The sequence below is a fragment of the Haplochromis burtoni genome, unplaced genomic scaffold (assembly GCF_018398535.1).
Source record: "Haplochromis burtoni strain Fernald_Lab_line unplaced genomic scaffold, NCSU_Asbu1 Contig_56, whole genome shotgun sequence".
Classification (NCBI taxonomy): Eukaryota; Metazoa; Chordata; class Actinopteri; order Cichliformes; family Cichlidae; genus Haplochromis; species Haplochromis burtoni.
The window spans coordinates 1,186,573-1,198,981 of record NW_024582417.1 but is presented as its reverse complement, the minus strand read 5'-3'; the positions used below and the strand labels follow the sequence as shown (position 1 = coordinate 1,198,981).

Sequence of the window (12,409 nt, the reverse complement as noted above, 5' to 3'; positions counted from 1 at the left end):
TCATCTGCATGACTATGACTATATATTTGTGCACGTGTGGCCATGTATTGAAAATGAAGGGCGACATGTCTCATACAGCTCAATGGACAAAAATGTTTACTTCTTATTCAGTCCACTGTCCATCGTGTCCATCACACATACTTAGCATTAGGTATATTTTTCCATACATCCCAATAGTTCTAAATTGAAACAACAGTTAAAACTTCAGAATTATAACAAAAATGTTTTACGATGACCTGGATTCCTCGCTCCATACTCAAAGCTGACGGGCAGCATTTGCTTTGGATTGTTGCTTGGTGGATGGACGCTACTCAAAAACCAAAAGGAACACTTTTTAATCAAAGTGTTGGATTAAATTAGTTAAACCTACTGTATGTGGTCAGGGAAATAACAGAGAGGGTTCTTAGTTAGTCCTATGTCCTCTAGGTGGCCCTGTGCTCACTGCTGAGCCCCTTGGAGCCTGATTGGCATTTGCCATAGAATACCAGAAATTGAAAGTACAACACTTTTGCCTTGTGCTTTTCACACATGGGAAGAGGTGACCGACATGAAAGGGTCTGGACAAGCTGTGGAAAATGCTATGCTGCCTGCACCATCGCTCAGCACGACCGGTTTTGTGGTAGGTCAGTGATGGTCTTGAGAGGCATGTCCATGGATGGAAGCAAAGGCCGCTACAGATTAGGCAACGGCACCCTGATTACCAGTAAGTATCGGGTTGAAATCTGTGGACCCACTGTCAGACCCTACGTTGGTTCAGTTGTTCCTGGGTTCCTCCTGAGTCCACAACAATGCTGGGCCTTGTGTGGTGAGAGTATGCAGGCAGTTGCTGGAGGATGAAAGAATTAATACATTGACAGGTCCCATGTTCGCCTGATCTAAATCCAGCTGAACTCCTCTGGGACATTACGTTTCTGTCTATCTAATGCCACCAGGTTGCACCTTAGACTGTCCAGTCTAACTCCTGAGTACAATTCTAAGTTGCTACAGTGAAATTTTAGTAAAATGTACTTTTAATTTTAAGAGTATCTTTGAATTCAGCCCTCTGTAGGTTGATCCTTTCGTTCCTAACACATTACCCAATCTATATTAAAATAGAAATCCAGCATGATTTTCCCCCACACATATGATATAAAGTGTTCCTTTATTTATTTTTTGAGAAGGGTATAATGAACTTTCCCCAGTTTCAAAAATAAAAGTGCTATTCCACTGTCATTTTAGTCTATACATGGCAGACAAAAAAAAACCTAACATGCAGCAATAGGCTTATAAGGAATTGATGTACATGTGCTTTAACTTTATTGGATCAGCATGTATTTGCAAGTACAACAAATTTTTATAAAAAGAGCAGTATTTATAGGGTCAGTGAGGGTTGGTTAGTCAAACAGTCTGTAGATGACACAAAAGCTAAATATTACCCTTCCGAGACAAATGTAGACCTATTTTAAAAGTTTATTATAAATAAGCACACAGAAAAATTATACACTTATACAAAAAGGACAAAACAACATCCACTTAAATATCGAATGCCATCAATATATACTTGGATCTCATCACACCACTATCTAAATGTTAGCGTCCAGAGGTATACAGCATTTCATTAAGATATGTTGTGTGAAAATTGAATGTGTCAGAAGCAAGTAGATCCAAGGCATTGACTTCATACAACCTTCTCCATGAATCCTATTCACAAAGTAAACTTTTACCCCTTTTCCCACTAACAGGAAACCGGTTCAGTACTGGCTGTACACCTAATCTTGAAGCCTTCAGAGCATTCTAGCCAAAAATAAACTGGTTGGGACCTGACAGTCGGTCCCTTGTTGGAATAAAATGGATGTTAAGTTTTTCCAGTGTGAATCATGGTGAAATCTGTGGGTGTGCTAGCTTACTGCTAATACTGCTTTAGCGTTGCGCACTCTCAGCCTTAAGTCTCACCCTTCCTAAACAGTCTCTATGCCAAATAAGTGGAAGCCTTTTTACTAAGCAGGAAAGGCATATTCTCTCACACTCACACTCACACACACACACACACACACAAACATCACAAGGAATGTAGCAGTTCATGACTTTAGTTGCCAAAGGCGCACAGACGCAGACACATACCCTCTAAAATAAACTGAAGTCATTATGTGAATTTGGAAACAGTATTGAACCATTTTCCTGCAGTGAAAGGGGTATAAGAGTGACCATTTAATCCCAAGAAGCTATCCAAATTTTAAAATTAGTTTTATTTACAAAGAAAGAGAGAAAAAAATTATCATGTACATTACATCAGATCTGTGGCTGGAAAAAGAAGAAATAAAAAAATAAAAAAAAAACAAAAGCAGGAAAAACAAAAAAATGAAACACCTTTAAAAACGTGGCCGTGATATTGAGGCTCTGTTAACATTTCAGCTAACCCACAAAGACCGATAAGAGAGTTGTGCTAGCGGAAATGAATGTGATGGGACAGCAAATATAATAAATGCAGCAATATACGTCTGTGCTCAATGTAAAGATAACAAATAAATATATTTATTCATTTACTGCTGCTGGTAGTGGTGTAGGGGTACTCTAATTAACCTTGTTTTGACAAGTAAGCGCATATCTTTAAAATCTTGTTCTTCATAAGACAGAAGATAAAAAGCACACAGAAAAGCACACATCGGTGATGAGCAGAAAATTGGTCTCTGCTGAAAATAGGTCACTAGTGGCCACAGTTCATTTCAGTAAAGATAGATACAGTACAAGGTTCATTAGTTATCTATTTCCTTATTTCCTGTAGGGTGTTGCTGCATGAACCTCACGCGTTGATGCATTTGACAGACTACTGTAGCTGGCTCAGGTTAAAAAAAATATATATATATATATATTGCAATGGTCTATAAAAACTGCATTGTACAAACTTTCAAACTCCTGGAAAACCACACACTTAAGAGACATCTCACTCAGAGCGCTTGCTGTCGCCACTGCTGCTCGTACACTATACCACAAATGATGACTTCTGTGTGAAATCCGCCTGAGAAACAAGCATATCAAACAACACAATCAAAATAAAGCTCTGCTTCATCCATTTTTGCACAGATACCATGTTTTAGCCCTGTATGCAAAGTGTATCACATGTGACACATGAGTTAGTTTATGCTGACTAGTTGCACAAAAAAAAAAAAAAAAAAAAAAAAAAAAAAAATACCAGATGTAAAATTTAACCTTCGATAAAGCAAACTGATATTTAGTTTAGCTTAGAAGGTTCAAGTAACACTCCAATTTAAAAAAAAATTCAATTTTCTGGCAATTTCAAAGTTCAAATATACCAAGCACACTTCATTATAACGAGAGCTAGAAGTACTTATTATAACAATGAATCCGCTAGTGGAATAAAAGGCAACGTTGTACTTACATCATCACCACCACCACTAGGTGGTGCTTGGTAAGACTGGTTCATCTTTGAACTGCTGCAAGAAAAATGAGGGGGAAAAAACCCAGTATTGACATCACCAAATATAGATCGCTATCATTTTTACATTATTAAACCAAAGGCACTAATGTTAAGTAACATTTAAATGCATAGAAATATGCACTTACCTTTCTTTCTTTGCTGTAATAGAAAGAAAGGAAACAACATCAGCACAGAGTACTTCTTACAGATACACTTTTTAGACCTCTGCCTGCCTGAATCAACAAACTAACTTTTCGCTGATCATCGTCAGAACAATGAGGACGGTAAAAGTCTGATTTGAATATAATGTGGAAAACTAACCAGGCAGATATCCTTTCTTTTTGGCAAACCAAACGGCAAATATCAGTAGGGCCACAAGCAGCAGAGCCACTATTACACCAGCGACAATTCCTCCGGTGTTTAGGTCGCCTTGAAGAAAACACAGGGAAACATAATAAGGTGAACCAGCACACTTTCTTTGTGAGGTAAGGAAGAAATGGCTCAGGCGAAAGCATTTTGTGGAGTTTAAAGTGTGAAAGGAACTTACGAACTTCCATCTTCATAGCTCTACATTTCTGAGCAGGGCCAGCATCATTGACAGACTCACAGTAGTAGTCAGCTGTATCTGTCTTGGCTGCAGCAGGAAATTTCTGTGGCCACACAGGTATATTTTAAACTTAAAGGCCAAAACACCATATCAGTCATAGTAAAGGTTACACATGTAACTATCTAAAGCTTACCAGTTCGCCACTGGTTGAATTCAACTTGTAGGTGGCGTTTTTGAAGCCAGCAACATTACTAGGGTTATCAGGCAGAAGAACGTTGTTTCTGTACCACCTGTATGTAGGGCGCGGTGAAGCGCTTTCATCAAAGCAAGACAGGATGGCTGTGCTGCCCGTTGTTACCGATGAGGGGACTTTACAAAATGGCACAGATGGAGGCACTGTAGGACAAAATGTTTAGTTTTTATCTGGACCACTTATAAATGGCAACATACGGTCTTCATTACAGCGAGTAAATGTGATATATAGTCTTACCCAGAACAGTCAGAGTCACCTCTGTTTCCCCAACTTGGGTTTTGTCAGCGCTGGTTATCTCACAGGTGTACACTCCAGTATCTTTACGAGTGACTTTGGAGAATCTCAGATTGCTACCACCATACACATTCAAACGGTCAGCATACGGCGCTGTGGAAGAAACGCAGCATTATGTAACCAGCATGGAAGTATTCAGACACCACATTCAGCAGATGGGTTTCAGGACAGGTTATTTGGTTGGTCACAGAAAAAGGTTTTTTCTAGTGTTGTCAGTGTTAATCTAATTAAAATGATGTTAACGCCATAACTGCATTAACTCGGCGAGCGCTGTTAGCTCGTCAACGTGTCAGTGCAGTTAGCTCGTTAACGCCGTGCAGCCCCACGCATGGGGCGATCTGCGGTAACTCGCTAACAGAGATTTTCCGCATTAATGCAGTTTTGGCGTTAACGTCATTTTAACGAGATTAATGCTGAATGAACTAGTTTTTTCTTTTAATCTAAATCTGGATCTGTCAAATAAAACGGACCATGACAGGCACCAATGTGATCACCGTGACTGATATTGATGATATTTATTCACCGAATTTTGTCAACAGTGACATCAAAATAGAATTTTTGGAAAATTGTGGTTTTATTTCACATGCATCATGCGTTTTTGTTTTTTAGTTAAACTAATTAAAGTGTCAATTAAAAGAAAGAAACGTCAAACTTACCTGTTGGTTTCCCATCGTGAACCACAAACACCTGAGAGCCTTTTCGGTCCTTAAACTTCCATCTAAGTAAAATGTTTGAACCAAAGTCTCCTGAAAATGAGCATGTCAAATCCACATCTGGAAAGAGAGAGGGAAATTTGTGTGGTGACACCATTAACCTGCATAATTCTGCAGTCTATTATTTAAATGCAGTTTTGTCTTATTATATGACTTCATCTTGAAAACCTCTGAATCTGTGATTTTAGCAGACACATCATAGACAGTTTGCAATTTTCCTGGGTAATCATTCACAATCCCATTTTTTGTTTTGTGTTTTTTTAATTCTCTATTTTTAACATGTTTGATTTCATTTTCTGTTTATGTTATTTTTTTACATGAACAGGGGCCTGTTCTTCGTACGTCGCTTACTACATCCAAGATCAAATGACACATCCAAGACCAAACCATCGCGCTAACCGTGAGCTCGCTAATCCGGTTCTCCGAACACGCCTGCTGTTGACGATTAGTACAGCTGGATGAAGTAATGTGACATCACTGGGTGTCGTAAAAGGGGCTACGCATCGATAGTAGAAACATTGATCGGCAATCCGCTGATTGGTCGGCGAAAATGTCGAAGGAGCGCGCTCGGTATTTTCAGGCAGCAGAGCAAGAACCCTTGAGTGCAGGATTTCAGGAGTTTCGGAGTTTAATTAAAACGCAAGGGAACACTGCAAAGGCTGCAAAAGCAAGGAGAGAGGGCTGGCAGAAAGTTGCTGACAAATCAAACTCGTAGGTAATTTATTAATAATAATAATAATAATAATAATAATGGATTGGGTTTATATAGCGCTTTCCAAGGCACCCAAAGCGCTTTACGATACCACTATTCATTCACTCCCACATTCACACACTGGTGGAGGCAGCTACGGTTGTAGCCACAGCTGCCCTGGGACAGACTGACAGAAGCCAGGCTGCCATATCGCGCCATCGGCCCCTCTGGCCAACACCAGTAGGCGGTAGGGTAGATCTATCATATGACACTATATTGTCCAATATTATATGGCATTATATTATATTATAATATGTTATATTATATCCCCTTTCACATTAGAGCCACAACAGGACCCACTAGAACATGGGAACAAGTAAAAGTGGAATATAAGAATATTCTACAGAATGGTAATATTTATCACTTATATTGCTTTTCGTCTCTTGGAAAGAGACCCTGAAATAATCTGTTTGTTTGTTCATAACAGCAACCAAGAAAAGGGCAGAGCACAAAAAGACAGGTGGTGGTCCTGCACCCCCTCGTCAACAAGTTGGTTAAGTGAATAATACCCTCACGGGAATATCGATATCTCTCAATGAGCACACTGTCGCGCTGAGCTAAAGGATCCTGTCTGTCCCGCAATATACGCTGAATTCTGAGGACTCTCCTTATCAATCTTGCACCTTCCGCAATGGGTGGCTCGCGTATACGGACAGGACATGGCTGCGACAGGCTTCCCAAATCCACCTTCGCTTTTATAGCCGTGGTCTCTCATCTTGATTACACGAAGTAATTTACAATTACTACTCTGAAATATGAATTACATCTGTAATAATCACATACATGTAATAGAATGTTAATAGTACATTTCCCTTTTTTAGGAAATGACCTGTATGTATCTGTGTGACATCAATAAAGGATCAAGTGCTGCATTATCTTTAGTTACATTGATGTTATTTATTTATGGTGAAACAGTGGTGGAATATCGCTGTTGCTTTCGTATAATGAAGCGGACATACCTGCGTGGCCGCGATCTAATCCTGTTTACATAAAGTAAACCTGCTCCCGAGCAGGTTTACGCTTACGGCTCTGTTGCTATGACAGCAAGTCCCGGATGAGCTTCGGGGAACCGAACGATCCAGGATCACGCGAAATCGTCAACAATCAAATCCAGCTAACTTACTTAGCGAGGTACGAAGAACGGGCCCCAGCACTTAGTGAACCCTGGTTTATTTTAAAGTGCTTTATAAATAAAGGTGGTATGGTATTCAAAATTTTGTTTTAAAACTCACCTGTGTTCTCTTCCGCTCGTACATTTGCCTTTGAAGTAGTGACCGAATATCCACTTACACCTAGACACACAGATTAAAATAAAACAAGTAAATAAATAGAACACTCAGCATCAAGTGTCAAGTCCAAAATACTCACTTCCTTTAAGCGAACCGGCTTGTAGCCTAAAGGAATATAATGCAAGTGAATGCACGGTCATGATAGAGCTACCATTCTTTGTCTCTGAAATAAACTACAAAACAGGGAAAGCATAACTTGTGTAATGGAAGGTTTGATATGAGTGATCGGTACAAGTGTTGAAGTGGACATGTAGCGATACATGACTAATTTACTTCATGGAGCCCTGTTCATAAAAGCTGACATGGATGCAACTCTGTCTGTGAAGCTTTGAAGTGGTTAAAGTAAAAGTTTTAAAAACATGTTTAGCGTCATCTTCTGTCAGCACGGAACATTTCATCACCAGGTTGGTTGGTCGGTCGCAGCCAATAGTTAACTAACATAAACTAATGTTACTAACTCGTAACAGAAACAATAACTTGGGGGCCTAAGGATGATAGCCATCAAATCTTGTTTGGTTTTCATATTTTTAGTGATATCAACTTATTTTCTTTCCTTTTTTTGCTATATTTTTCAGGTAACCTATATTTGACCAAAGCATAATAAAACCAGAAATTCTGTTTTTTGTTGTGTCACCCGAATATTTTTAGTGGCCCCCGTATGGCCACGCCTATGAAAACATTCTGGAGGTGCCCCTGGTTCCATGATCAGCTGTAAGTGCTATTATTACTGTGTGGAAGCAGTTACTGAGTCACCAGCGATCCAAACCACCTCTAGCATTAATATCAGCGCACACACAAAAAAAATGTGCACCAGGAGCTTTACAGCATAGGTTTCCACAACTAAGCAGCTCTTGTATGCGTAATATACAGGTGGCTCTATACTTTTGTCTATATGCTGCTTGTGTGTATGGCTGCATACGGGCCAAGCACTCTTGAAACGCAAATGTAATTTATACACGTTTCATTACATGTGCACTGTCAGTGTAAATAAAAAAAAATACATATATACATGACCAAAAGAGACAACAACATAATATTAAAATAAGCCAGTGTATAAAATACAATAAGCTTACTGAATAAACCTATAAGCAATATCCTTACCATTTACTTGGACACACACAGACCCCATAATTGTTTATAAAAGAAAAAGAAAAATTAAAAAAAGATTATTGATAACACACACTAACAATAGGCCCTGCAGGATAGGAACCTTTTGGGTTTAAAAATACTCATTGTGTACTCAATGTACTCTGTGTAATCTAACCCAGCGGTCCCCAACCTTTTTTGCGCCACGGACCGGTTTATGCCCGACAATATTTTCACAGACCGGCCTTTAAGGTGTTGCGGATAAACACAACACAATAAAACTAGTACTGGTACCGAAAAAAAGAAGATTTATTTATAACACACGTGAAAAGACCCAGGAAAACCGAGTAAACGATAAAAACGATAACAAAATAACGCTGAAAACCGATAAAAACCGTGAAAACCATACATTTCACACCTGAGCCTCAACTCTCGGGGCCCGGTACCAAATGACTCATGGACCGATACCGGTCCGAGGCCCGGGGGTTGGGGACCGCTGGTCTAACCTGTCTGAAAAGTGAAGCATGGCGTGAGTAGGAAGTTTGTGCCAACCATTTGCTGAACACAAAAAGCAGATTAAAAAAAGAAAAGAAAAAACCCTACACACATACACAGATAGTGCTCTGCTTAAGCTGCTTTGAAAATTGGGTTTTAATAAACCCAGTTTTAACACTCCACAAACATGGCATGCAGGAATAGGTGAAGAGACGCCAGGAGGAGATTTTATTACTCAGGCTTCAAAAGGTAACATCATTTCAAAGTAATTTTTTTTTTGTACTTTGTTTAACAAAAGAGACCTAATGGCGTCTAAAAATCAATCGAAGGTTTTCATTCATTTAAATAAACTAAAATAATCATTCTAGGCTGATGGCCACGATCAGAAAACCCAAGTCCTCCCTCTGTATTACCAGGAAAATTATAAGGTATTCCCAGTAGACCACAATCTTCCATTATGTAAATAATCAGGCATACAGCACTGAGGATTGAAAAACACACCCTTTGCCTAAACACTTGGAGCATGCTCAGAAGCTTTCAGGGAGTGGTCAAGCAAAACATCAAAACAAAAGTGGCTCATTCCTGTCTGCTGAACCAGGAAGCTTCCGGTGAAACTATCGGCTCTCTGGGTGAAACTGGGTCTTTTGAGGCACGTCAGCGGAGCTTCGGGGACACTAAATCATTAATGCAGCCAGTAAAAAGCTTCTCTGTCACACCACATGTCCATCTGTTGCCCCACTCCACATTACACTGCACAGCTGCCATTACTTTAGAGTTACATGATTAACCACTGCCCTGTCTGCTAAGCTTAGGTGGCATAGAGAAGCTTCAACTACAGCAGAAGGCAGATAATTATTAACTCAGTGCAAATTCATTCTGTGAGCGTTTTTTTTTTCAAGGTGCTGATAAAAATAAAGCTAAACTTCAGATTAACATTGATACAAATACACTGCTGGCATGTGTTTTCATGGCAGACCAACCTAAAGCCTGTGGGCATTTCTTACAGGCAATCTCAACCGAGATAAGTTTGATGGAAAGATAAGGTAGGAGTGCAAACTGAAAGAACACACCATGACTTCCTTGTTTGCATACTTTTAGAGTTTCAGTGTACATACATACTGAGAAGTCCTGACAGCAAATGTACCTGAGAAGTGGAACAATTTTAAAGGAACTCGTCTGACAAGCCAGAGTTTGATTCATACAGCAGAGTGTGCTTATTGTATTGCTCACATTTTGCACAAGCTGTAAACAGGCTACAGAGGAATGGTAGGGGACGAAAATCCTCACTTCTTTACAAGTTTGAGGGGGAGTTGTTTTATTTTTTTACGTAACATACACACGTGATAACCTGAACAGACTTTGAGTTTACTCACTGTTAATACCAATCCAGAAAAATTAATGTGAAAATACTTGACACCTTGCAAGCAATTCAGAAAATTTGAGACAGTATAAAGGATAAAAAGCCGCTCAACATGTGTATAATGACAAATGTGAAACTGTATGCAAAACAATCAAAACAACAAAAGCAGCAGCTCCATATTAACCTTTTTTTTTAAAAACAAACACAAACAAACAAACAAACAACACAAACTTAAAACTGATGACTACACTATTACACAAATGACCATCAAGCAGCAGAATGAAACTTGGAAGGAAAATACAGAATAACGAGGAGATGACATTTAAATTAAGGCGGAAGAACGAATAATATTACACATATTGTTCAGGTCTGGGGGGGTATCTAAATCACTAAAATAAACAGATTTTTGTCCCTGATCAGTTTTCTTATTTTTACGATTAACCTATCTTTTCCATAAAGAGCTTTTTTCATGAAAATTCACCTTTTTTGTTTGTTTGTTTTTCTGCAGAGGTGATTATCAAAAAGCCGTGCTGTATATAAAACACACTGCACCTCACAGAGAATTACAACAGGACAAACGATGCTGACCGATACCTACTGACCCCTTTAAAGTGGGCATGTGACAGGAAACTTAAGAACTTACCAAAGTAAATAGCAGCTCTTTTGATGAATTACATTTGATTGAATATGGCCTCGCTAAACATCTTTACATTTGTGTAAAAGTAATGGTGGTGTGGAAACGGAAGGTTAAGATGTTTTAAGAGTAGAACAATTCCAGTCATGTAATAATTCAAAATGGCCTTTCATGGTTCTGCTCAAGACTAGGGCGTTGTAACTGAACTTGCCCATGTTTTTAAAGAACCGTTAAGCTTATAAATACGGTTTGGCAAAAACTACTGCAAAACAAGATTACTATCTTCTTTAAAAATGAAAAAAAAAAAAAAAAACAACCCCAAAAACAAACAAAAAAACAACAAAAAAAAAAAACACGGAGCTTCAACTGTTGAATGGCTACAAAGACTAAAAGAACAGCACATAAATAAACATTTAAAAAAATTAATAGATAAATAAAAAGAAATCCCAAGTTTTCTCACCTATTGCTGCGCCAGAGAACAAAAGCAGCCAAAGGACTCCTCTCACAGTCATGTCGGGTTTCTTGTTTATTATTCGACGGCGTTCTCCTTTAAAAATTCTCGAGTAAAACAAGCCGAAAGTACGCAAAAATCTTCTTTGTGTCGAATAAAGAACGAATGGTCTCCGTTTCACCGACTCCTGTTTCTCTTATTTCGACGTTTCCAGCTCGAGTAAACACCTCTTGTTACCTAAAGAATCAGCGCAGGTGACTACAAACACCTAACTTCCGGTAATAAGATCCTGTCAGGTGCCGCCCAGAGGCTGATGGAGAAAAACAGGTTTGACTAGAACACGCCCAATAGAAACTACATCTCCCTGATAGGAAAGCATGTGTAATGGCTAGTTTGTCAATACTCTAGACATTTCCAGTCTTTTAACCCTCACACATTCTCAGCTGTGTGGGTTCTGCGTGAAACTGATGTGCGTGTTTGTAGGCCATGCAAGCGCTTGCAGTTAGGTCCTGCCGTGGTGTTTTCCAGCTGAGTCAGAAGTGAGGAACAGAGTAGACTTTCGATGGCACTGTTTGAATAGATTCGTACAGATTCTTATATTTTTTACCTTGTTTTAATGTTTGTGTGTGCTTCTTGGCCCCTTTTTTCTTAATGCATTTATGTGAAGTACGTTTTAGTCCTGCATAAATAAAGTTTATTATTAGCACCATTACATTTCATTTTAATCGGGATAAAGCTTAACATTAAAATCGCAAGCTTTGCTGTCATTATACTAAAGGTACAACCGAGCTGTATGCAGCACAATTCAGTCCTAAGAGAGCAATCTGTCTTATTAAACATATGTACAGAGATTAAAAAGAGAATTGCTAATAAACACACCAATATAAAAAATACATATTTAAGCATGTGTGTTTAAATGCATGTTTATTTTAGGTAAACATGCATTTACAGGTACATTAACTAATGAATCCTTATTGAAACAGAAACAGAAAAAAGTGGATAAATGTGAACCAAACAAACAATGAAACCACCTCCAGTAAGCCTGGTTTTACTGCTTTTGCAATCTGGACAAACAATGAGAGTCAAACTGCTGCCTGACTTTCTGTCTGCCATCTGTTTTC

General features: G+C 38.8%; 1 protein-coding gene across 1 annotated transcript; it reads right to left on the bottom strand.

Moving 5' to 3' along the window:
* Positions 1-806: 806 nt before the first annotated feature.
* Positions 807-11,564, bottom strand: f11r.1 (F11 receptor, tandem duplicate 1). The gene is made up of 10 exons (XM_005922147.3): positions 11,298-11,564; positions 7,206-7,265; positions 5,166-5,282; positions 4,453-4,602; positions 4,156-4,358; positions 3,963-4,065; positions 3,737-3,844; positions 3,562-3,574; positions 3,377-3,431; positions 807-2,995 (listed from the first exon to the last, which is right to left on the bottom strand). The coding sequence occupies exons 1-10, from the start codon at positions 11,347-11,349 to the stop codon at positions 2,960-2,962; spliced, it is 897 nt and encodes a 298-aa protein (XP_005922209.1). The 5' UTR covers positions 11,350-11,564; the 3' UTR covers positions 807-2,959.
* Between the last annotated feature and the right edge of the window lie 845 nt (positions 11,565-12,409).